Source organism: Kryptolebias marmoratus, linkage group LG13 (assembly GCF_001649575.2).
Source record: "Kryptolebias marmoratus isolate JLee-2015 linkage group LG13, ASM164957v2, whole genome shotgun sequence".
Taxonomy (NCBI): Eukaryota; Metazoa; Chordata; class Actinopteri; order Cyprinodontiformes; family Rivulidae; genus Kryptolebias; species Kryptolebias marmoratus.
The window spans coordinates 5,580,728-5,607,039 of record NC_051442.1 but is presented as its reverse complement, the minus strand read 5'-3'; the positions used below and the strand labels follow the sequence as shown (position 1 = coordinate 5,607,039).

At 38.5% G+C, this 26,312-nt stretch overlaps 1 protein-coding gene and 1 long non-coding RNA gene across 2 annotated transcripts in view; both read right to left on the bottom strand.

Moving 5' to 3' along the window:
• The window catches only part of LOC112450629, a 40,139-nt gene extending 24,550 nt beyond the window's left edge, over window positions 1–15,589 (bottom strand). Inside the window, exon 1 of the long non-coding RNA XR_003039298.2 lies at window positions 12,619–15,589. This is a non-coding gene — a long non-coding RNA (uncharacterized LOC112450629). The remainder of the gene's footprint in view (window positions 1–12,618) is intronic.
• Window positions 15,590–17,431: 1,842 nt separating this feature from the next.
• Window positions 17,432–25,248, bottom strand: sar1b (secretion associated, Ras related GTPase 1B). Its single transcript, XM_017419957.3, has 7 exons — window positions 25,062–25,248; window positions 22,613–22,688; window positions 20,970–21,089; window positions 20,774–20,839; window positions 20,522–20,625; window positions 19,218–19,349; window positions 17,432–18,628 (listed from the first exon to the last, which is right to left on the bottom strand). The coding sequence occupies exons 2-7, from the start codon at window positions 22,668–22,670 to the stop codon at window positions 18,512–18,514; spliced, it is 597 nt and encodes a 198-aa protein (XP_017275446.1). The 5' UTR covers window positions 22,671–22,688; window positions 25,062–25,248; the 3' UTR covers window positions 17,432–18,511.
• Window positions 25,249–26,312: the final 1,064 nt, after the last annotated feature.

Genomic DNA, 26,312 nt, shown 5'->3' with positions numbered 1-26,312 from the left:
AGAGAAAAAAAGGCATTAGTAGCTATAAGGACAAATGATGACAGGTATGAGGGGGTGAAACCATTGCACTTAGCTCTGCTTTACTCTGATTTAAAGACGCCACGGGAAAAGAGGAGATATGTTGAGAAATGAGGAGAGAGGAGGAGAGGGACATTTACTGAACCGAAGCCAGCGAGAGAAACAGAAAGAGTACAACTTGTTCTTTCCGCTGCATTCTGTTTGCAGCCTGTCCGCACAGTCAAGTTAACAAGCAGCTAATATAAACACCACCAGGCCCTCATCGAACTGCATCTCTCCCTCTGTGTGTTCGTTCCTGCTTTCTCTGCTCAGAAAGCCCACCTCCATCCCTTCACCAAGCCCAGCAGTCAAATCAGGAACCAACGTTGGAAAATTCTGCATTCGACTGAAAATATTTTAATTCCATTATGGCTCATTTTTACTGACGGTAACTTCAAAAGAAACATTTGGTGAGATATCAAAGTCTGAAAGTTGTATTGTAAAAAGACGGGGGTCTTCTTGCTTGATTTATCAACAATAAAAAGCCATATTAATACCAGCTTTATCGCTTAAATGTCATAACGGCCTTGATATTTCCGCAGCAGGTTTGCATTTTCTAGTTTTTTCCATTTACTCTCCTGGAGTTTAGTTGGTGGTTTTCACATAAAAACACAAACATATGGCCAAAAAGATGGATTCAGTTTGCTGTTTTTTAAATGCGACTCGGCTGATATTCAGATGAAAGTCTCGACTTTTCCTCCCCCAGAATGAACCGTTTACTCGTCTCGTCTTTACATCTGGTTGTATCGCTGTGCCCCTGAGAGGATCACACACTCCAGATGAAGTGAATGTGTAAATACAAGCAGCACATACTGAAGAATCCTTAAGCTAAAGTAACTATCTCCCACAGCTGCATTTAGCAGCAGTAATTACAGGCTCAGCCAGGATCCTCGCAAACTGGAGAGGAAGTCCAATGTGCACTGCTTCTGGGCGAAAATCTAATTTTGAGACAATTTTCATTTCTAAATACACATTAAGAGTCCCTTTGAGGCATTTGTCAGTGCTTCTAATTTTATTGCTCTTTTTGCTTTATTTGTTTTCCACAATTTTTGTCGTTTTATGTGTTTTCTTTGAGCTCAAATCATTCTTGTGCTGACATTTTAAATTAAAAAAAAGGTCCAGCGTTCCTTTAAGGAATGCATATCGCCCATCACCTTTCACGCCAGAGTCGTAGCCGTTCTGGTCAAACCTTGAAATTAGGCTGTCACGCTCAGAGTACGTGCCATGAACGACTCTCAGCTACTACCGCATCAGATTTCAGCTCAAAATGTTGATTAACTGTGGCGGCCATCTTGAACTGAATCGACTCCAGTCGTAGATGTAAATCGTTACTTTCCGTACGTTTCATTAAAAATCTCTCCAGTGGTTCACGACATATTTTGCTAAACATTTATTGCCATCCTTCACCTAGTTAGCAGAGAGTAAATGTTTTAAGTTTTGGTTTAAAGCAGATTCGGCCAGCTCACTGTGGTCTTCACCCCCACATTTCTCCCCCTCCCTCGTTTGCTTCTCCTCATCACTGCCAGTAATTTTCTTGCTGTGCTTCGCTTTTATTTCCTCTCTTCTTGTGCGTCTTTTCTTTCCTTTTTGTTTTTTTCCCACTGTTCTCCCTCCCTCCCTCCATTCTTTCTTGGCATCTCTTCTCAGTGCAGAACAGACAGTTTCTGACTCATTAATCACAGAAACGCTCTCGCTCGCCTCTCCTTGACCTATAAATCAATTTCTCCCCCTCAGGTTTAAAACATGACAAAATTTCTGCAACTTGAAAGCACTTCTGAGGAGCTGTTTTGTAATATTGCATCAGTGCATTCACTTAAAATGCCCCTGTTTGCTAAATTAAAGTCTGCTGATTAATTTGCCTTTTGTTTGAATAGTTTCTCTCCTCTCTCTGCATTTTCAAACAATCATTCTTCATCTTTATAAGCTGATTCAGAGACTATCTGAACACCAATCCTTCATTCAAAGCAGAGTTGTAACATCCTCCTCCTCCTGTCTTATTTGTCCTTATAAAAAAGGTGTTAAATTTTCTGCTCCTGTCCATTTTTTTTTCCTTCACTCTGCATCGGTTCTTCTATACAATAATATGAATGTTGCAGGAGTTTATCCTTCTGTGTTCTTTGTTTCAAAGAATGTTGTGCCATTTGTTAATAGCAAAGAAAAACTATTGAACATATATAGAAGAGAAGAGCTATTTTAAATTATTTTTGGCTTTTTTTGCTATATTTATTTTCTGTATTAGAATCTTATTTGTAGGAGGGAAAAAAAAAATCAAAAAATGTATTTTTCATTAGTGCGAAAAACCTATTTTCTTCCTTTTTGTACAATTTCGATGTTTTAAGTGAGACTTTGAAAAGCAATATGATGATGATGACGATGATGACAATGTTTCCTGTGACTGTATCTGCATGCTGTTTGTGTTGCCTTAATGATGGCTGCATCCCACTATCCCCCACCCCACCCTGTTCAGCATCCTACTCTCCTCCCAAATAAGAACACACCCCCCATCCCTCCCCCCTGAAAGCCCACTTCATCTGATGGAGTCCCATCTGATCCAGTCCAGTCCAGTGCAGTCAATAAAGCAGTGCTTTCTGTGTACAAAAAACTCTCTGCCTCTCTGTTCATCACAGGAACCGACAAACTGAGACCTCAGTGTCTCCTCTATCACGCATTATATTGTTCACTATTAACTTTACGTACAATAAAAACCGTGTTTAACACTTTAACTTTTAATCGAGCGCAAGTTTAGCTTTTATTAGGTGTCTCAACCACTGCCCGAAGCCATCACCTTCACAGAACTGGACCAAACACCGCACCACACACCCAAACGTGCTTTGGAACAAGACAAAGACCAAATGTTGACCCATCGGTCCAACTGGACAAATCAGAAGCTGCTCTGGGATAAGGCTTTCCTGCTTTCACTAGAAACTAGCTACTGAGGTCTGCCAATTATCCAGAAACAAATTAAAATGCAGGTAGAGAAAAACATGTTATATGTATCTGAACGTATAAAGCAGTGTTTAAAAGTCAGATCTGTGGACTGCATGGAACAGATTTTTAAAAGGAAGTGCCTCAGATTTACAACCTTTCCCCCCAAATCCTTTAATTTTCATTAAAATAATTTGACTCAGTTTAGGCATAAAAGAATAAAACTATCTTCAGGCTGCTTGTTATGATGTTACTATGAAAAGCTGAAAAATATCTAACTTTTATGAAGTACTAAAAGAAAAAAAAAACACTTAAGATTCTGCTTGAAGCGTTTGCATTTATACTTCTGCAAGTCTGTGGCCTTTTAAAGCATAGAAAGTGAAACTGAAGAAGAGGAAGTGATGTTTTAATCCAACAAGGAAACTCTGCAGAGGAGAATCAAAGTGAAGGACTTCGGGTCAAAGATTCAAAACGAAAAACGGCCTTTAAACATTTCTGAAGCCAACTCCAATCTGGGGTTTGTCAAAAGGTCTAAGAAACACTTGTGGCACAATCCAAAGAATAGAAGTAAATGCTTGAACGGCGGAGGGAAGCGTAGCATCTTCTGGAACTGATCAGAGCTCATCAACTCGTTGACCATCCATGCCTTGCAGCAAAATGCATCCCTCAGACTTGGCCAGAGGTCCGGAAGAACAATGCACTGATCCAAACACAAGCAAAGCTTGAGAAATTAATTTCTTACTGCCAGATCCCTCTCGAGTAGGGCCAGCAAAATCCTCCCCTGAGAGGATGCACACTGCCAACTCCAGGCTGGAGTGGCTTCGCTGCAAGAATGTGAAAGTGCGTCATTGGCCTCGACGACGGGGCTTAAGTGTCATTTGCAAAAAAAATAAATAAAAATCTGCGGAATGACAAAACATCGAGGCATTAAAATAAAAGGGCAATAAACTTACAGGAGGCATTTCCAAGAAGGAATGAAGGGGAGAGAACGTGACAGTTTGACCCTACGGTTGAACTTTATAGAAAAAAAAAAAAAAATCTTTTTTTGTTCCTCTACTGGGTGAAAAATAAAACAAATGGTGAAAAATTAAAGAAATTCAAAAGGCACTGACAAAAAGACAGAAGACAGAACTGGAAGTGGCAGAGCTGAAGATGTTGAGGTTCTCCTTGAGAGGGACAAGGACGGAAAAGATTAGGAATTAGGTCAGAGGTCCAGCACAGGTTGAAGGACTGGGAGATAAAGTTAGAGAGGACAGACTGAGATGGTTTGGACATGTGCAGAGGAGGGACAGGGGGTGTATTGGTAGAAGGATATTAGGGACAAAGAGGAGACATGGATGCAGTTAGAGAGGACATGGAGGGAGTTGGAGTGAGGACAGAGTTAGATGGAGGAGGATTCGCTGTGGAGATCCCTGAAAAGGGAACAGCCAAAAGAAAGTTAAAAGGTGAATGGACTGTACTTGTATAGCACCTTTCTAGCGAATGAGGCCACTCAAAGCGCTTCACAACACAATCTGTGCCCTCATTTACCCATCCGAGTCTCTACAGAGCTAATCTGACTCAACCAGTACTTCAGATCACATTCATACACCGATGGGGGCACAAAGAGGGGGGTTCAGCGTCCTGCTAGGGACACTTCGACATGTGACTACTGCCAGGAATCAAACCTCCGACTCTCTGATTGGAAGTCGACTGCTCCAACCACTGAGCCACAGTCGCCCGAATCGCCATCCAGCAGCAACATTTGAAAACAGACATCTTGAGCAATCCGTCTGTGCTCAGAATACGTGTCGAGGATCACCTTTATTTACTACGGCGCCAAATTTTAGGTCAATATCTGTCAGACTGACCGAGTGACGGCCATTTTGAGTTTTCTTTTAGGGTCAGCCGGTTGTGGCGGCCTTCCTGAATTGGGTTGACTTCAGCAGTAGATATCATTAAAATTAATCTAATGGTTCATCAGACAAACACGGCCTAATGAACCCACCTTTGCTTCTCAGCCATCTATATCGTCTTTAAGAAATAAAAACGAGGAACGGAACGCTCCATAAACGATTCAGAATTTAAAGAAGCAGAGATAAATAAAACATACATTCCCTACCACCCCCCACCCCCACCCCAGGCATCCCCTCAGTGCTGCATTCCTAAAGAGATTTTTACGCCGCGGCACGATTAAGCAGATAAATTTTAAATAACTGCTGAACTCAATCTGCAACAGCATAAAAATGCAGCTGCCAACACTTTATCCAAGCAGCTTTCTGCTCTCCATTGATTCCTCAACAAACTGTCAGATTAATTGGCTGCTGATACAAAAGCCTGTTAAACGGCTGCTTTGACATTTTGCATTTTCCTCTGTCATTCTTCGTTTTCCCAGATATTTGTCACATCGAGTGGGGAGGGGGGACTATTTGCTAACTCGTGTCTTCTGGAACAGGACAACACTAATTAGCGTTCCTTATGATGCGCGTACAGAGCTGCTCAGCAATTAGACGACCTAAAGTATTTTGCGATCTTTACCGACACATGGACAGCTGACAAATATTCGAAATGGGGAGGCGGATTTACTGAATTTGCTTTCCATGCTGGTTTTTAAAACATAATAAAAAATGCAATATATCACAGTAAAACCTTGGGGACAGATTAAACTACTGTGTTTGTGCCTATAACAAAGCTTGATTTGAACACAGATGTCTGCAAGTCTGCAACTATAGGAGTGTCCGTTTCAGAATATAAAGTATTTAAACAAATCAGACTTTACTACTGTAAAAAAAACACCTGTCTGTAGTTTCTGAGCCACACCAGGCCGTAACTGTTGCTGCATGGAGGAAGAACAAGACGAGCTCCCAGCAGATTTAATACTTTATTTACTATTCAACCACATATATGAGCTCCTGATCTTAGATTAAAGTAATCAGGTGTTCACTGTAGACCAATCTGTGGGGCTGAACATGTTTTAGGACAAGAAAGCCATTTTCTGACACCAGAAGGATTCAATTGCTAATTTCCTGATTGAGAGAATAAATTAGGAAAACATTTACTTGAATTCAAGCCTCTTTCTCCTTTTTTTTTTTTTCCACACGGTCTTTAGTTATCAGTCGGCGCTCCCTGTGGTTTTCTCTTCTGTTCTGAAACTTTCAATCAGGCTTAGATTGCAGCGCGGCGGGGATGCGGCATCAGTCAGAGCGCCGCGTGAGAGCTGCCTTTGACTTAATATTCCTAAAATACGACTTGACGTCGCTTCACTTCAAACATGACAAGGGTTTTATGAACCGTATAGCTCAAAACAAAAGCAGGTAGCAGCTGCAGACAGGTTTTATTCACTCCCTCCCCAGAAACTGATTGTGTTGGAACTGAAACTTATCGTGTCAGAAGATGAGTTCTTCCATAAACTGACACAGAAGATGAGAAGGAAAGAAATGGGGGGATTTTTAGAGGTAATCTTGTCACCAAAACTAGCTAGATATAAAGTCAAACTTTCAGGATAAATCCTGATTATTTTTTTTTTTTCCCCAGAGGGCCATTTTGACCTAATTATTGGGATTAAAGCCCAAAAATTGAACTGAAACATGACCGCCATGTGGTTCCTGCCTCTGTCAAACACATCATCACACAAAGAATTATTTTATTTATCGTGACTATATGAAGCTAATATTTGTTGGATTTTTGTTAACTGTTGAATATAACAATATTCTTTCAGGCAGATGTGTTAGAAGTCCATTTTAGGGCTGTTTTTTGACAAGTTTACTATAATTGCCATATCATCTCAGCATATAAAGCATAGCGCCTTTGAACTAACATTTGTGATAATTATTTTAGACAACTCTCGGCTAAAAGCGTGCAATACTTATTTAATTTTTGACATATCCTCATTTTCCTACAATTGCCAGCACAACTTTTGACCTTAAACTTGGCATTTCTCCCATTTTAGATCAAAAACTATTTTATAAACTGATATAAATGCAGTTCAGAACTCATTTTAACAACTCAAACATTGTTACTTAAGTCCTGGATTTCATCAATTCGCTATTTATTTATTTATTTATTTTTAAACGAGGATGTCAAGAGCTGGATTGAGACGTGGCCTGATTTAGTTGATGTTTATTCTGCATCTACTAATCAACCAATCAGAAGGCGGCGTTAAGAATGATGAGCACCTCCATGCCGCTCAGAGTTTGGATTTGTTGCAGCGTTTATCTCACAGTCTGAGCAGAGTTAGGAGCACGAACAGGACTAAAGATCATTCATGTCCATCTAAAATCTGGAACTAAACGGCAGAAACAGAGACTAAAACGGTATTTTATGATTGCAAGACATTAATCAAATCTCCTTTCAAGGATCTCTGAAGCTACTGAGGGACAGAGGTTTGGTTATAAAAGCCGTACAGCAGTTTGAGCTGGTAAACCAATCACTTTCAAAATAAAAGTAATTTTCAAAGAAAGTGAGAGCTTTGCGAGAAGGCCACGTGAATGAAATCTGTCCAGGTATTTCTTTGCTTTTGGCACCCAAATTGATTTTCATTATTCTGGATACGCCAGTGAGTTCGGCTCGTTTTCGAGCTGCGTTTGGACTCTTTTAAACCCTTTTGAACCCAAAGGATGAGCTTAGACTGCAAGGTCAATAAAAGTGAGATGCAAAACAGCTGAAGGAGATGATCAGGTTATTAAAGTGGGAAAACAGACTAGAGGCTAAAATAAATAAGACTCCTTAAAAAAATAAATAAGTAGTGGATTAATTAACATTTGCTTTTTGCTCCAAGCCTCCAAAATAAATTAACTTGTACAATCATAAGTTTTACTAAGTGCTACTCAATACTGTAACTTTCAGGACATTCGATGAAGTTTAAAACCAGCCATTTCATAGGATGGTGTTTAAACAGTCCACAACAGCAGGCAGAGACTCCAAGAAGTCACTTGGGTTTAGTTTGTTCCTAATGAATTCTGAGCAACATGTTCCCCTTAAAGCAATAAACAACGAACTTGGCTCGTAAAAAAAGAAAGGAATAGAGACACCCGATCCTGCAGACATGAAAGACAGTTTGTTGTTTCTGCTCTCGGTTTGCGTCACTCGCCACAGAGCGGCTCGGAGCCAGAGATTCCTGAACAAAAGCCCTTGAAGACACTCAAGAAGAACGAGGAGGTCCTACCCAAGATTAAAAATAAAGAAATCAGCTGATAGGAGACCATTTGTGTCGAGACGACTTGTTGTTTTAACGGCGTGTTGCCCAGAAGTATATCTGCTCCTCTTAGAGTCCATGCAGTCAGGTGAGCGTTCCCGCTTCCAGCAACCGAGCTGCCGCTCCATGAGTGACTCGCCCACTGACTGCAGAGTCATCTGAACATTTCTGCAGAAGACAGGACTCAGAAGTTGTGCTGGGAGTCTGAGGTAAAAAAGGAAGCAGAGCAGAGTCTCCTCCGGTGCGCCGACGACACAAACACTTCAGTCTCAAACTGAACTTTTTGTCAGAAAGACAGAAATTCAGGCGACTCTATGTTTTGTTTTGGGTTTTTTTTGCAGCTTTTCCCACAGCAGCACAGGCTAAACCTGAGTGAAAAACACTGGAGAAATAAAGGAACACGATCCATACAGCGTTGCCTGTTTCACCCCGATAAGAGCAGGCTTACTAAAGCAGGCAGACAACAGCGCTGACTAGTCAACACCCAAGACGGTAGGCAAGATGGTTCCTCAGAGACACTTTGTTCATTTTTATGGGCCAGTAACGACGTCTCCAGGAGTTTCATCATGTAGCAGCGAGTTTATCATCACTAAGGGCCAAAGGATTTAGATTGTGAGGCGAATGAAGTGAGACAGAATGTCTTGTTCTGATTTCAAACAATATCTGTATGCAATCTTTTCAAATTTGACAAAATGTCAATCTTTTTTTTTTAATCTAAAACATTAGATCAGACTTTTCCTGCAAGGTCACGTTATCGAGGAGCCACTTTTTGGCTTGTAATACATATAAATCTGGTGTTCAGATAATAAAAAAGAAGGGGTTTGATTTTTAAATGCTTTGCTGCAAAAGGCTGCACACAGAAATAAACTTCAACAAAACAAACGGAAGGATCAACAACAACGACCTTCTTGTAGAACGCTTATTATGGAGGAATTTGTTGCATAAAAGCAATCATACCCGTCAGTATATATCTTTATACAACTGCGCCAGGCAGCCACACAAAACAAGGTCTGGCGCAGACACTCAAGGCTCTAAACATTACAAAATGCCCTCATTGTTTTCTCCATTTATATTAATGCGATTTTTTTAAAAATAAATGTAAACAACAGGAGCTGGTCGTCTACCTATAGTCTTGTTACAAGCCTCACTCACTCCCACAAATACTTATTATCGAAAAATTACAAAAAAAATAGCTTTTAAAATGTCTTCAGTTGATCCGAAAAGCTGCTGCCAGAGTTCTGATGAGTTAGAAGGAGATCAGATTTCTCCAGTTTGAGCTTCTCTTCTTCTAGTCAAAATCAGAATATAATTTAAAATCTTACTTCTAACAAACAAAGCCCTCACCCACCAGACTCCATCTTATATTAAAGATCTTATTGTTCCGTGTTTTCCTAACAGAGCAGTTCGCTCTCAGACTGCAGGTTTACTCGTGGTTCCTAGAGTTTCTGAAATGGGAGGCAGAGCTTCCAGTTTCTATCTGAGGCTGATACCATGTCTAATTTAAGACTTTCCTTTTTAATGAATCCTATAGGTTGGGTTGGTTTGGGTTTCCTGAGCTCTCCTTTAGTTCTGCTGCTATAGGCTCAGACCGCTGGAGGACAAACTGACAACGTTTCCTCACTCTGCTGCAGTCTTTACTCGCTCCACTGCAACCGCTGCTGACTTTAACCTACCCTACCGTTCTCCATTTTGCTTCCCATAGAAACCACACCTGGACCAGTCCTGTGCTCGCCTGTGTCCCTTTCCTGTCTGCTCATCCTGAGCCTGGTTCTGCTGGGAGGTTTCTTCCTCTTAAAAAGGGAGTAATTCCTTTCCACTGTCACCAAAGTGCTTTTCAAGATGGGAAATTGTGACCAAGTGAAGATTCATCGCAATCTGCTGGTTTCCTTAGTCACTTAGCATTTTATGGGTCGTATTAAACTCTGGATCTGTTCACAACTGAAATAGATTTTTGATTGTTGTAATGTTGTGTACTGGCGCTACACAAATAAACTGAACTGAAGAATGACGTTGACTGGAAAAGTTCAAATCTGCGTTAGAGTCCACACAGCCCTCCCTGCAGCTGACAATCCAAACAAACGCAGCATTATTAAAAACGAAAACAGACCAGAGCTTCTTCCAGTATCGTTCAGCCGAGAGCTACGGTAGCATAATGTTAAAACTGCAACGCTGCACAAAAAGACGAACCAACAAGACATTGTTGTGTGCAACAAGCGGCCGTCTCAGTTAACGAAGCAGCAGCACATCGAGGCAGATGATATTGTAAAATCTGACGTGCACCCAGACAGTATGTCTCCTCCAAGCCCATGTGACTCACAATCACATCTTAATAATTTATGACTACAGTGGTATTTTACGATACCCCTCCGCTGTGGGCTTGGTAAACTCGTCCTATCCCCACGAATGCAGAAGCGAATCCAGAAAATATGGACCTAAAACCCAATCTGAATAATTAATACAGATGTTGAAACATTTAGATAATTTCACCACAAATACCATAAACATTCTTGTGTGTGTGTGTGTGTGTGTGTGTGTGTGCGCTGAACTACTTTGTGACTACTGGTGAGATTTCAAATAGAAGATGAGAATATAAACAAATAAGATGGTGCACTAAACCCTGAATTTTTTATTGACAAATCTGCCAATCTGCAAGCACCTACAACTATTTTAGATTAGAAATAAAATGTTTTTCTTGTCAAATATGCCTCTTAGATTTGTCATAAAGGATAAGAAACTTTATTAATGTGGATTTAAGACTTCTAGATGAAGAAAGATTATTTTACGGAAGGTTAGAAAAGCAATATCTGAATATGTTCATATGTTTAAGTTAAGCAATTATTGTTATATTTTTGTTTAAATTTAAAAAAAAAAAAGCATAACCGACTTAAAAAAAATTAAATACTTTGTGTTGTATCATCTAATCCAAGTAATAAACTGATTTTTAAAAGTAGAAATAGGAGTTAAAAAGTTGGGAACAACAAAGACAAACTGTTAATTAGTCACAGAGGTGATCATGTCTGATATAGAGTCTACAGTGCGGTAAATAAATTCACATTTAAGTTTGGACTCATCTGTCAATATATGAGTTCATATTTAATGTTTTAAGTGTTTCAATAACCAAAAGAAAAAACTGGCATTCCTGTGATCAAGTCAGAGTGTGCTTTAGGTTAGCGGAAGCTCCCTAAAGTGGATCCTTTAGATTCATCTCCCTGTGTAGTTCTGACCTGAAGAGTCACTGATTTTGAGAAAGATAGGTTAAAAAGAATTTCTTCATGGAGTTGATGAACCTCAGCTGCCTTCCTGTGTTGCCCTCTGGTGGCAGATTCTGGTCCCACCTAATATTATTCATTTTAAACATCACTTGTTTTAATAATATTCCCTAAAATGTCCCTTTAAAGTGCCTGAGGGTTCGTTGAGCCCATTTAAAACTCATTACTATGAAATAATAATAATTCTGTTTTTTTCCACACATCCAGAGTCAATCCAAGAAGCAAAACATGCCTTCAGCGGAGAGGACTCCCCTCCAAGCTCGATTCTGATCTCCTTAAAGCAGGCCTGAACTGATCCGTGAGTCAAAACTGTTTTGTTTAATCCAGCGGTGTCCGATCCCAGACCTGGAGGGCCGCCATCCTGCAGGTTTTTAGGCGTTTCTCTGCTGGGACACACCGAATTTGAGCAACTGAGCGTCTGCAAGACTTGAAGACCTGCATGACGGAGGCCCTCCAGGACCAGGGTTAAACACAGCTGATTCAATCCCTCAGCTCTAAACAACAAAGAAAATCCATAACTCTTCAAGTCTAAATACAGCAAATAAATTCAGTATTTTGTTGCATGATCAAATCCACTGTTGAGCTTTTATCTGTAAGGCTAGAAGCATTAGATGTTTCTTGTTGTTTGCAGCTCTTGTTTTCAAGTTCAGACCTGGCAAAACAAGCTATTTATTGCACCTTATGTTATTGGGTATCCTCAAAGATTTGGCTTTATTTCGGTTTGCTGGTGTTTTATATTAACTGAAATATAAATTAAAGTGATAAATTAAGACCTGAATTATCACTGACAATTCTGTTATGAACAACCCCCTGTGCTCTCCAATTTAATTTCTCATCCAAAGATTAAGAAAAAATATATTTAAACTCTCCTGTTTTTCTATCAATTTGTTGATTTTTTGCAATTGACAAGTCATGACTGCTAACAAATGCAAATTTCTTTTCTTCTAGACATCCACCACAATTAGTAAACACTTACAGCGGATTTTAATGTCATCTAAGTACTTTAAAAAATACTTTTTTCATATAATACGCATAAGCACAGTTTCATATTATTCAATATTTAGGATTCCACACACAAACAGAGCTACAAGGCTAAAACACAGCGTCAAAGTAACTGCAGAAGTTTGTTTTTCTGATCAGAAACTAAGCACAAAAAACATCAACAAAGAGAACAAAAGCAAATATTTAACTCACCCAACTTGAATGCGGAATCTCGTTTCCTTGACGAATCTGCTAACGTCCATGTATGCTAACTTAGCTAAGCTAACGTATGCTAAGCTATGCTATCTAACTAGCTCGTAGCTTTAGCAAAGTATTTAAAGCATAGAACTTTACGTAAATTTGACTTATGCGTGTCTTTACCTTATTTTTTTATGTCAAACATAAATATTTTTAAATGTGTGCCCTTATTAACAGAATAATTTAGGTGTAGAAGTGATGCGTTCAAGTGTTTCCTTTTAATTAACAGTAATTAACTTCACCTGGCTTGTTTTCCACACCAGCATGTCTAAACCATTTTAGTTGACAGAAAATACACAAAGGGGCTCTAGTTAACTAAAATAAAATAACATTTAAAAAAATGTAAGTAAAACCAAAGCACTTTACTTTAGATCCAATGTAATATTGTTTCACATCATATTATTGTTATGGAATGGGTTGCAAACACATTTAACCTCTTGGGATTCTTTAGGAAATGATTTGTAGTTGAATAAACAAGACATAAAATGAACAAAAAAAACAGAAAACTTGATTACTATCCCCCAAATAAATAACATATTGACTTTTAAAAAAAAATACTTTTTTTCCATTGTTTGAAGCTGTTAAAAAATAACTGGATAATTTTACACACTTTAGGGTGTTGGATGTGTCCTATGAAGTTGTATATTTTACAGCATTGCTACCAACTGTTTGTCATGTTTCTTTGCTACTTATTGATGTGGATTTTTAGCTCTGTGGTTTAGGGTCATTGTCCCAGTCTCTAATCTCTGGGAAAACTGAAACAGGTTTCCTTTAACTAGTTTCTGCTGATGAAAAACATCCCCACAGCATGATGCTGCCTCCACCATGCATCATGGCGCTCCAAACTATCATTCTTCCATTTAAGCTTTGGGTTGTAAGCAAACAAAAGAGGAGGATGACCAACTGGAGTGTAGGAAGATGCAATCAGCTTTAGGTTAATAATTTAGAAAACCTTTAGATTATAATGTATTCAATATACAATACTTTCACAAACTTTTTAATAATGTTACGAAAGTGTAATTAATTTGGAATTATAAGAGTTAAAGTCTTTGGAAAAAAAACACAATATTCAAGAGATTTTTGCTTCCATTATTCTGTAGATTTTTTGGAGAGGTGATATTTTCAAAATAAGTTTTTTAGAAAGCAAAGAACCTCTGCTTCCTATCTGTTTCTTGTACACATTTCTTTTACTTTGATCCTTTAGTTTTATCCAGATTTAGCCTATCGTCTAATTATTCAGAACTTAAACTGCAGAGTAGCTGAATTTTAAACAAATAAATGATAATATGACAGACAGAGACGCCTGTCAGGTTCAAAGCGCATTTAATTACCTTAAATAGTGTATATGTGAGTTTATACATAGGGTGATTGGAAACCAGACACTGTAGTGTACAGGTAGATGAGAGCTTTAATGCAAAATTTAATTTTATTGTTTTATTTTGGAGAGCTCTGCTTGAAGTTTGATCATCTATGAAGCTACGGTTCAATCAGGATTAAAATGAGGTGAATGAAGATCTTACATGTGAGCTTCTTGACATTTAAGGTCCAGATTGATATCAACGTTCTCATGAGAACTTGGTCAAAAACAACAAAAAAAAAGTCCCATTTTTATCTCAGATTTCATCTTTAGCTGACAAAGCAAAGCGATGAAACCAAATGTTTCCTGTCGCTTTTATGTCAAGAAAAGCTGAAACCAAACAACCGTATTTCATCAGACTGAGACACTTTCAGGTCAAAGAAAAGTCGAACGTCTTCTTGTTTTTGCTGCCGGCTGTAAAACTGTCGGCCTGATAACGATAGTCGGTCTTTCCTAATTACTTGAAAAGCTTTTTCTTTATTTTGCCAAGTAATTACAAGGTGACAAAGAAACCGTTTGATTGGTTTTTACTCCAAAACCGTGTCTTTGGCATCATATCCAGCTTTAAAGTAATTTATTTATTTTGTATTCAGCTTATTTTAATCATTACTCCATAAAATAAACTGTACATTATTTATGAAGTTTTAAAACACTGTAGGCCTAATTAAGTGTTAAAGCATGTTTTTGTCTAAATAATCATTTAAATTGAAACAATTAATTTAATTTCTTCCTCAGCTTCTTTTGTTTCGGTCCAACATCAGTTTTAATTGTGTGGATATTTGCTGCTGCTTGTTTTTCCAACAATAATCTCTGTATGACTCTAAATATGGAACATTCTGAATAAATGATCCATAAAGGTCACATACAGCATGTTTTAATACGCAGCCTTCAGAGAAAGAACCTCATTTGTCTTTAACTTTAGTCTCTTAAAGACTCTACACGGTTTCATAAAGGTTCCTGTGTATAAAACAACAGAAATTATTATTTTTGTGACACTGCAGGGTGAACAACGAGAGTCGAATGACTGCTGAAACTTACTGAAGAAGTTGAAACTGAGCTGCTGAAGCTAAATGGAGCAAAACACTAACTAAAAAGAGGCTAAACAGTAGCTGAAACCTGAAAACTACGAGCTAAAAAATCAGAACTATCTAAAAGTAACAAAGTGTCAAACGGCTAGCTAGAATGTAAAGTTGCAGAACAGAAGCTAAAAGGGGCAAAACATTAGCTAAAAGCTAAAAAACATAACACTAGCTGAAAGCTTGAAGTAGCTAAATGCTACCTAAACATTAAAAACAGCAAAAGGCTTGTTGAAAGTATCAAAAGGCTATCTAGAAGCTAAAAGTTGGAGAATAGAAGCTCAAAGGGACTAAACATTAGCTAAAGGCTAAAAAATCAGAACACTAGCTAAAAAGAAAAAAATGCTAGCTAAAAGCAACAAAAGGCTCACTGAATGTATCAAACGGCAAGCTAGAAGCTAAAAATTGCAGAACAGAAGCTAAAAGGGGCAAAACATGAGCTAAAAACTAAAAAACAGGACACTAGCTAAAAGCTAAAAAGCAGAACATCAGCTAAAAGGGAAAAAAATGCTTGAAATTAACCAAAAGAAGCAAAATACCACCTAAAAGTAAAACCAAAAAAAAAAAAAAAATGCCAGCTAAAAGTTAGAAATATCAAAAGACTAGCTAGAAGCTAAAAGTTGACGAATGGTAGCTAAAAATAACTGGATGTATTTCTATGAGGCAAATATTTGTAAATAAAGTTGAATATTAAAAAATAAAAAGTATAAAAGTTACAAAAACCAAAAGTCAGAGCTCGTATCACCCAAATGAGCCGAATGTTTTAATACACGAATGGCTAAAAGCAGAAGTTGGACAGAAACCAAATTAAAAACATGCAGAATCAAACCCTGGAAGAACCTCGTGTGACGGACCGTGGCTGTTCTCCAGGTTCTACAGAGAACCAAACACACAGCAGGTTCTTAAAAACATTTAAAACGCTCCTTTCATGCGGCGAGCGGACTTCCTGATCAGAAAACCCTGAAGTTATTCTCACTTTAATAAAAGTGTTTTAGATAAAACCACGGTCTGAATGGATCATGGTTTTATCCGAGTAAATCAGTTTAGGTCTTTGATAAAAGACTAATTTATCATTTATATTAAATGTTTCCTGCAGATATAAATGCCTATTTTAATGTCATTTGCACCACCTAGTGGGACTGTTCTTAAACTGCTTCTTTAAAAGTTACATAACTCTTATGTAATCCCACACAAAGTTTAATGGACGTTTTTTTAAGATACACAATTCAAAAACTGAATGCTTTTTTATCCGAGAAGTGCATTTAGCAAACAGGAATTTAGATAATTGCTCTGTTTTTAAGTATAGTAATTATTTCTTTTCCATTTGTAAAATAAGGATTTATTTAGAGGCGTTATTTAAATGTTTTATGATTGTTTTATATACGTTTCACTACATTTTCTCACATTTAGACATCAATGGGATATAAAATGTTAATCTAAAAGTCCAGAATCTGAACCTAACAATTTTTTTTTATATTTTATAAATTAGTGTGCTTGACACCCATCAGTCATGTCTGATAAGAAATCAATTCATCCTGACTGAGCTTGATTAAAACACTTTTTTAAAAAACATTTAGGCTGTTTTTTTTGTCTCCAAGAGTGAAAGTATCAGACATTTGTGCTAAATGTAAAGTGTCCAATGTCCAGGAACCAGAGCACAGCAGACTAAAGTGGAGAACTTGCAGGACTTTGAGGTAAAATTTTAATTTAAGAGGCATTATTCCTAATCTCCCCTTCCTGTTTTGGCCTCAGTTATGTACCGACAGAGGACAAGTTGGTTAAATATCTGCTCCTGAATCAAAGCTACGGCCCCACAATGAGGATCAGTGTTAAAGCCCGGTGTTCATTGCAAACATTTATTACATTTGTTTTGTTTTCTTTTTTTAAATGATGCAAACAACAGCACGTCCCATCCATGTTGGAACAGCTCATCACTTAGTCATGAGGGAATGAGAGAGACAAAGGGGACGGGGACAGAAACAGTATATTATGCGCAATTCTGTTGTTTCCTTTAAAAAAACAAACAAACCAATCAAAAAAAAAAGAAAAAAGAAAGAAAACACATGACAATCATTACGTTGTTGATTTTGGCATCATGTTCCCTCTTGTAGAGCATTAATGGTCTTTAAAAAAAATAAATCAAAAGAACAAGGCATGCATAATAGTTCCTGGTAATGCACATAGATCGAAGGATACCACTTATAAATACAAAGATCTACGTACGATGTTCGTGTACATTTCATACATATGGTCCCTTTCTGAAAGGTGTTTTAGGCGTATCTACCCGTCTCCGCTGTGGGACTGTGTCCTCCGTCTGAACTGCCTAAAGGATCCGAGCTGTTCGAATGTTGATTTTATTCCTCCTCTCCTCTTTTTTTTTTTTTTTTTATAGGGCGTTAATGATCAGGTTACTGTTCGCAAAGTCTTATTTACTTTAAATACAAGTCTCTGCACCGGCCGATCATTGTGCTATCTACATTGTCAAAGTTAGAATCAGTATAGTTTCCTATTAAAAAAAAAAAAAAAAAAACTTCTCCCCCCCTTCTTTAGTAGAACTACCGCCCCATGCTTCTGTTTAAAAAAATAGGGAGCCCACTGACCGTTTGGATCCGGTCAGAGCTACTCTTGCCTACGAGACAGAAGCCTGGAACAAAAGTATATTAATTTCCACGAAGAATACGGGTCTAATTTACGACACGCGCGCCGCTCCGCTCTCATGAATGGGTCAAAGCAGCCAAACGGCTTTAGTGAGGCTGCATCTTTACGTTAAAGACGGAATATTAAAACAAAAAAACAGGACAAAACCAAAAATACTGCGATTAAATATAATGTTGGATGTATTTCTTTACTGTTAAAAAAAAAAGAAACAGTGTACTGCGATGCGATACAACTATGCTGCCCACTCTCGTTAAAGAGGGAGCGAAGAGGCTCGATGAGATACCAATGAAATCGTGTAGAGATTTACAGTTATGGTGCATCTATCATTACACTCGAGGAGGTGGCAGGAAGGGAGGGACAGAGTGCAGCAAACGACAGACACAAAATAGAAAAGACTCATCCGTTAGAACGGGAACACCCTTCGCCGTGCAGCCGAAGCCATGTTACTCTCTTAAAAAAAAAAAAGAAAGAAGAAAGAGAGGTTGACAATAAATGTGACTGTGAGCCTAGATGTAGGAATGCTATAAGTGCAGAACCAAATGTTCGACCAATAAAAGTCTATTGGGATCGAGTTGTACTGGTTTCTCTGGAGATGGAGGCGAACTTGATTAACCAAACATGGGGGGGCTGAGAATGATGGAACTGGTGGGCGTCATTGAGTGGTTGGATTTGGCGCCCCCTTCTCAATGGTGGTGACGATGGCGGTATATTATCAATCTTATTATTCTTATTATTATTATGGGGGGGCTTGGCCTCTTTAGTCGATGTACTGGGACAGCCAGCGGAAGCCCTCGCCGTAGCCCTGCCTCTTCAGCACGCTGCACATGAACATCTCCAGCGGTCTCGTGTTCAGCTCCTTCAAGGGAATGTTTCCCTGAAAGTCACACGAAATGATCATTTTCAGGACAACCAAACACACAGAATCATCTCGTTGTGATATAAATCACAGCTTTCAACAAAACTGTAAAAGGTGCGTCTTGAAAGAGAAAAAAACGAGTTAAAAATGGAAGAGATGGTCAGATTTGATTTTGAACGTAAGCAGGAGGCCTGGTTCCATCCCCAGAACAGCGTTTACATGTTCTCTTTTATTTCTGTTTTTTCTGTCCACCCTCCAATCAAGGCAGGAACATCTCTCAGTCAATCCATTTGAAACTTAAGGTCCTGCCGCTTTTCACGCCAGAGTTTTAGACCGAGATCATCTAGTGATGAGAAACAACGCTCTGTGCAGTCTCTCTCAGAGGATGTGCTGTGAGTGACTCTCAGCTACTACCACATCAAACTTTAGCTCAACATCTGCCCAAGTCAGCCATTTTTGTATCAGCTAAAGCACGACCGCCTTGGCTCTAAAAGTTAATCAGTTGTAGATGCTCATCAGACGACTACTTCCTGCACCTCGTCCAGCGAGCGATAACGACATTCTCCCCTCGCCCGTTTTTCTACCGTCCGCAGCTTCGTGTACTCACCTTTCCTGTCGTCTGTCCGTACAACCCGAACATTTCCCTCAGCTTCTCCTCGCTTACGGCTTCTGCCTTGTCGATTTTGTTGCCCAGGATTAAGATAGGCACGTTTCCGATGGTCTCATCTGTCATTAACGCCTGGGGAGGTGGAAAAGGAAGGCAATATTATTGATAATATTGATAAAACGGTGCCTAAAAAGACAAAACAAGAAAGACAGTCTGGCTTAAAGACAGATCTGATTGTTGTTCCTATAAAAGCATTTATTGATTAATTATTTTCAGGGTAACTGAACACAAACTGCTGTTTGACGTCATAACAACACTCTACTTCCAGATGACACAGCTGCTGCTATGTGAGTTTTATTTTGATTTTTTTAAGCTGCCATAAGAAAATAGTTCAAAATTCACTAATAATGTCATCAATTTAGGTGAGAACAACACAGAACATTGTTTTGTTTTTTTGGAGTTTAGGTAACCTCTTGGTGTTATATTTCAGTTCTGTGTGCAGGTTTTTGTCACCACCAGAGGAGTATTTAATCCGATCTGACTGCCACTGGCTTTAATATACACACAATTTGAAGTTTTATCCCTCTGTGCTGGATGTAACGCAGCAAAGCACGGAAAGCTGCCAATCAAAGCATATCTGAACTAAACAAGCAGCTTGTCCATATGTAGGTGTGATAATGTGAGAAACATAAAAAGGAACAGGGGTTCAAAGTGGAAATAAAACATTTATTTGTTTGAATGCAGGCACTTATTGGGGCACGCAATGATTAGATGTGTTGATTAATTGCTGTTAATAATTCAGAGAATTTAAACTACAATAACTAATGAGGTAGAAGAGGATAATTGTGCCGTTAGTCAATTAAACGTACTCTCAGTGTGCCACCAGGTGGACCCTCTTACTGAGGCGTGGCTGGTGGAGGCTGGTAAACGACATAAAAGTGCAAGAAAATAGACACTTTTTGCCGCAGTCTTACTGATTTCTGAGCGTTTGCGTTTTTTGAATGACAATTCTCTCGCAGCTGTGTGTTTAAAACAATCAGAGGCTCATTTCTGCCATTTTCAAACAGAGTTTATAATTAAAGTCAAGCAGCAACCGCAGCCACTGACGCTGCTAAGAAGCAGGATTCTTATTAGAAGTTATGTTGTTAGTAAACAGTGACGGACACCTGATAAAGTTGGCGTTGAGGTATTTTAGAGAAGCCGTTTCCTTCAGCGGAGCAGACATTTACTGAAGAAGCAGTAAGGCCGAGTGTCGTTTTATGGGAGGCGTTTAATTTTAAATGTGGAAGGTTGAAGTTACTCACGTCGAGCTCTGCTTTTGATTCACCCAGTCTGCTAAAGTCTGCACAGTCCACGAGGAAGACGATACCATTAATGGCGGGGAGGTAGTTTTTCCACACTCTGCGGGCTTCGACGAAAACACAACGTTTTACATCCTGACTGGGAAAACTTCACGTGTTTTATCACAAAAAAGTCAACTGAGATAAGGATTTCACCTGAGCGTTGCTAAATTTAACTATGAAGTCAAAGATTAATCAAACATGAACACAAAGCACCTTGTGCGTGTCCTCCAAGGTCAAAAGTGGTAAAAGTCATGCCGGCAATCGTCAACTCTTCTGATGCTGCAGGAAACAGTTCAGACACGAATGTGAGTGAAAGCTTTACTTCAAATTTATATTCACAACAACGTTCTCTGCATGAAGAGCATTTCATGTGCGAACATGTATGTGTGACAAAGTAGCAGCCACTCACTTGGGTGTAAAGTTGGCACATGCTGGCCCAATCTGTCATCTTTGAGCATGTGCAGTAGCGTCGTTTTGCCAGCATTGTCCAAGCCAAGAAATACTAACTTGCCGGATTTCTTGTACAGTCCTAAAATAATAATAATAATTTAAAAAAAAAAGCATTTCAGAGACATGAGTGGTGACGCCACAAGACTTTTGAGCTTACTGACTCGTGTTGATGCTTGGTAAAAATATCTGCAAGTGCCCTACGTCAAAACGTGAAGGCGGATGATAATGTGTTTGACCATTTCTGTGTGTTAGCAACTTTAGGGAACACAAAAACGGCCATTTTTTACAAAAACTGAGCTAAGATTTAGTGTGGTAGTAGCTGAAATCTCACAATATCTAATGAGATTGTGCATAACATTGTTTACAAACAGCTTTAACTCCGTTCCTTCTCACTACAAAGGAGGACTTTAGGTTATTATTCTGGTATAAAAGGCAGCAAGCGATGTGCGGTCCTTTAAGCAATGCTCGATCTTTAATTTTTTTTTACTGTTTCTCCTTTTTGTTGCAATAATTCTTAAATAATAGCTACAAAAACTGAACACAACTTTGTCAAAATCATGTTATTTTCCAATATAAGAAGCAGACGTGTGATTCTGCAAAGAAATTACAGCTGTATTCATTTATAACACCTTTTAACTCATTGCAGTCATGAAACCGTTTTCAGATGCGCACGGCTGTGTTACTCTGAGGAGATGTGTGAGAATGCAAATGTCTGAAAGTATGTAATGTCAAGATAATTTTGGCTTGGTCTCCTGTACGATCGGCAGGGAACGGTGAATGACATCTGTGAAAACTCACTAAAGGGCTTCAGTACATCTTGATGCAATTTGCTGCTTTTAATTTTTCCGTTTGCGGGTTTATTAATGCGACTCCTGACCGGAGTCCTGCGTCTCTAAAGTTCACGTAAGAAAATGGTTTGACACTTATCCCCCAATTAGCTCACAGATTACTTAACACAGGATAAGAAGTTCAGTATCCGGCCACTCCTTGCTCGGCTTTCTCGATGAGGTCTGTGTTTAACAGCCTGAGTCAGCAGCGCGGCGATACCCAGAGGATTTGTAAAACATCTGATTGAGTCAGCTCCACTGAACCTCGTCGTTACTCATCGCAGCCCGATGCAACCTGTCAAACCGGCAGAACGGGAAGCGCCGCGGCATGCCGCTCCGACACAGAAACTAAAACAGCGCACTCTGGGGACAAGACCGATGCACGTTACGAGATTTAACATCAGACTTCAAATCGGTCTTTTCGTTTGTGGAACAATATGATCTTTGTGCACATTCAGTGTTGGTAACGGAGCCATTTTACAAAAACCTAAGTAGCTTGTTTGGGTCCAACAGGTAAACAAACACTTGAGGAGAAAAGCAGCTTCTTCCCGGCAAAAATAGATTTTTATTCGCGATGTTCACTGCTGTGAATATTTAAACTTTAAACTGGAAGACAAATTACTTTAAATATTCAAGTTTGTCATAATATTTACACATATTTCAAAGCATTATGGTTCCCTTTAGGATGATGGCCTTTTTGTTGATCCATTTAAAGGGTTTAAGCACAGATTTTTATGCTTACTGTGAGTCAGTGCATCAGATAATCAGTACTCACCTAAAAACTGTAGTACGCTATTGAAACCGCTATAAATCCAATCAAATAGGAATGACATATCCGGAGCTTTTAAATTCTGAAAGACAAAAAAAGAAACAAAACGAGACGAATCAGACGGTGAGGAAACATTCATGCAGACAAAACGATAAGTAGTGAGTAAAATCTTTAGTTTTTTTTGTTTTGTTTTTTTACAGTGAACTGAGCGGTAACTCCGCACACAGTGAATTGGGAAACAAGGGTCGGTTGTGGTGGAAAGAATTAAATACATTCTTCAGCACAAAATGAGAGGGGAGAAAAAAGAAAGAAAGAAAAAAAAAAAAAAGAGGCTTGACTGTTTTCACATTTCACAACACTGAAACCCAGAGGATCATGTTCAAAGGGATTTAGATATTTCTAAAATGACTAATAAACATTAAATTTTATGCAGAAAAGGACGGATCAGTCCCAGTGGTGTTTACTCCTTTAGACCCCTTTTACTTTGGGTTACACTGGTAACAAAAAGGCTTAAACTACAGTGATTTGTGACACGACTATTCGCCACAAACTTTAAACAAAACACAAAGACACAATGAGTCCACCTCAGCCTATCAGGCAGATACCAGCAGCTGGTGATAAGAGTAATGAGTAGCTTCTTGAGCCGACGATCAGCCTTTTTTTGCTTTTGTTTTTTTTTTGTATTGACAGAACAGAAGTTTCAGAACCCTGATCTTGTATCATCTTGCCGTTTCACAGCAAACGATGTGATGTAGACGGGTTGTTCTGGCACACGCCATCAGCTTAGATCGCCCCCAAAATTAAACGCAATCTTAGTTTTTTTTTTTATAAGAAAAGCAAAAAGCATCCAAGAGAGAACTTAACAACTGCATGAAAACAACAGCTTCCAGACTACATCAACATCTTGTTTTAGCTTTAAAAAAAAAAAAAAACCTGCCTGTGTTCACAAAAATATAAATGCACAAATATGTCAGTGTCGCAGTGATTAAAAGGGATAAAGGAGAGGAAGTAGACAGATAAAATAAACGGATCTCTTTGTAACGTTAAGAAGAAACTTCCATCCCACGAAGACGTGCCAGTCACTCCCGGTTTAACCTACTTTTCTTTTTCTTACCCTTTTTCCCGTTGCTATAACAAGCGAAGCATCAGAACAAGGTAATTTGGGTGCTGACCTGTCACCCTACTTACGTTACGTGCAAACAACTCGAGGGTTAAAGTTTAAGGCAGGCAAAGGTCAAGATCAGGCAAATAGTGAAAACCCAGTTCCACTAACACGTCAGCTGGGTTTTATGTGGCGTGATGGCCAACGAGCACAAAACAAACAAAGACAAAACGTGTAGTTAGAGGCAGAGATTTACTTTTTTTTTTTTTAGAATCTGCCTTCAAGTGTCCTCTGAGCAACTTCAGCATCTGGTATAGATGAAATCAGTATATTTGCTCATTAGATTTTTTTTTAGTTTCCTAAAATATGTGACATAATCTACCTTCAGAATGAACAGATCTCCTATATTAAAAAGCGCTTTCTTAATAATAATAAAGAATTGCAAGCACTTATGTAAACAAACATACCTACAGGATGGAAATTCTGCTAATTTAACATTTTATAATGACCCCTAATATAATTAATTTGTTACTTTAAAGAATTCCTAAAACATTACAATTTAACTTTAGACTACTCAAGATAATTGTAAGTTAAACGTGATATCCAAACCTGGTGTTACTATATTGTTTATATAGGCGTAAATCTTGTGGAAGTTGTGTTTCTTCCCTGATGAGACATGAAAATTTATTTAAAAGGTTTATGAAATAATGTCAGCCAAGATGTTAAAGCTACAGACAGGCTTATAGGCTACAATCTTCACCTTTGACATGACTAAACGGGTTTTTGGTTGTTTTTTTTTTACATTAAAATATTTATAAAAGCCCCTTTTCAAATTAGCGACAGCACTGAAACGGGGTGAACTGATGACACTCGATAAATATGACAGTATGACAACATGTCCAGAATGACAATACAACCAAAGTGTTTACAATATTTGATTATTTAAACAGATATGTGAGGGGTTTTATTAGAATTAAACCGGATAACAAACTGGCTAACAGGAAACCAACCAGCTACGTGTCATATTCCCCTGGCGACGTCGCATCTAATGCTAGCTCCGTTAGCTAATTAGCTAGAAAAAAATAGTTCGTTCGATGTACTAAAGACTCGGATGTCCCTTCTGCTGTCACTGCTTTCTGTCAAATTACCACCAGGGCTATAGGCGTACACACAACAAGGATCCAAGCGTAGTTTCAATCCAGTTCGGCCGAAGTTCAAATTAAACAATTTAGCCAACTTGGTGTTAGCGATGCTAACGTTAGCATCGTTAGCAGCCGGGGGTAGCGAGCTGAAAAGCCGAACGTAGAATCCCGTCGTTGAACGTGGCCGAGAAAAGGTGCTTAAAAAAACTACCTGTCGTTTGGGTGTAGACTGGTTTGCTGAGCGCGGTCGTCCCAACAGTCACATAAATTAATCTCGGTCAAAAAAAAGAGGAGAGCGGCTGTCAGGTCTTCTTCAGCCCTTTCGTGTTTTGTTACTGAGCCACGACACTGCAATGGCTGTCCGAGATCTCCGCTGAACTCTGCCCAGCCGCTTCCCGTTTATGTTACACACTCACCCGTCCGACAGGACCCCGGTGTCCCGACATTTACAGTTCCTGTGGCGCAAAATCTCAAGACACATAATGAGGCTTAATGCGATTTTTTTTAGATTTGTATTATTTGCTATTTTGTCCAACTCGAATCAGATTTTTAATGCTGTGGTTTTCGAACACAAATGTGAAGCCAAAAGAGCTAAAGAAAGCAAAACCAACAAATTAAAAGAAATTAAAAATGTTATGAAATTGCATTACCTTCAAATATGCCATCCTGTTGCTGAGAGCTGAAGTTTACTGAAGAAGCAGATACTGAGCTGTTGAAGCTAAACTAAATGAAACTCTAGCTGAAAGAAGTGAAATGATAGCTAAAAGCTAGAAGTAACTGAAGGCTGGTTAAAAGCTTAAAAAAGCAGAGCATTGGCTATAAACTAAAAGTGGCAAAACTTAAATGCTTAAATAAGCAAAACACTAGCTAACGGCCAAAAGCACCAAAAGGCTAGCTCAACGCTAAAAGTAGCTGAAAGCTAGTTAAAAACGTAAAATATGCAAAACACTGACTAAAAGGTAAAAGTAGCAAAATGCTAGCTTAAATGAGCAAAAATGCTAAAATGCTAGGTCAAAGCTAGTTAAAAGCTTAAATAAGCAAAATGTTAGCTAAAGGATATAAATAGAAAAATGTTAGCTAAACGTAAGAGAAAAAAAACCCAGCTGAAAATATTAAAAGATTAGCTAGAAACTAAAAATAGCATAAGAAGACAAGAACAGAGCAAGCAGAGTTCCAAAATAATATTTTGTTTTGAAGAAACTGGAGAGATCTCCATGCATTTCTGAGTAAATGTTCAAAAATAACATTAAATATTTAGAAACATACAAAAGCTACAAAACCCCAAAGTCATAGCGCCCAAACAAAAACAGTGTTATCCAAAATGAAACAAAAACAACCAAACAGCCAGAGGGATAAAAAGTTGTATATTTATTCCGGATCAAATACACTTTGAGGTGGGAAAACTTGGACACCCAGATTAACCTATGTCAAAAAATATTATATTATATTTTAATAAAAGTGG

Coding starts and splice junctions, on each gene's coding strand:
- sar1b (XM_017419957.3), bottom strand. CDS start 22,670: ATGTCATTCCTATTTGATTGGATTTATAGCGGTTTCAATAGCGTACTA. Junction 21,090..22,612: donor TAGCGTACTACAGTTTTTAG/GTGAGTACTGAT, acceptor TTATTATTTTAG/GACTGTACAAGAAATCCGGC. Junction 19,350..20,521: donor AATCAAAAGCAGAGCTCGAC/GTGAGTAACTTC, acceptor CCACCTCCCCAG/GCGTTAATGACAGATGAGAC.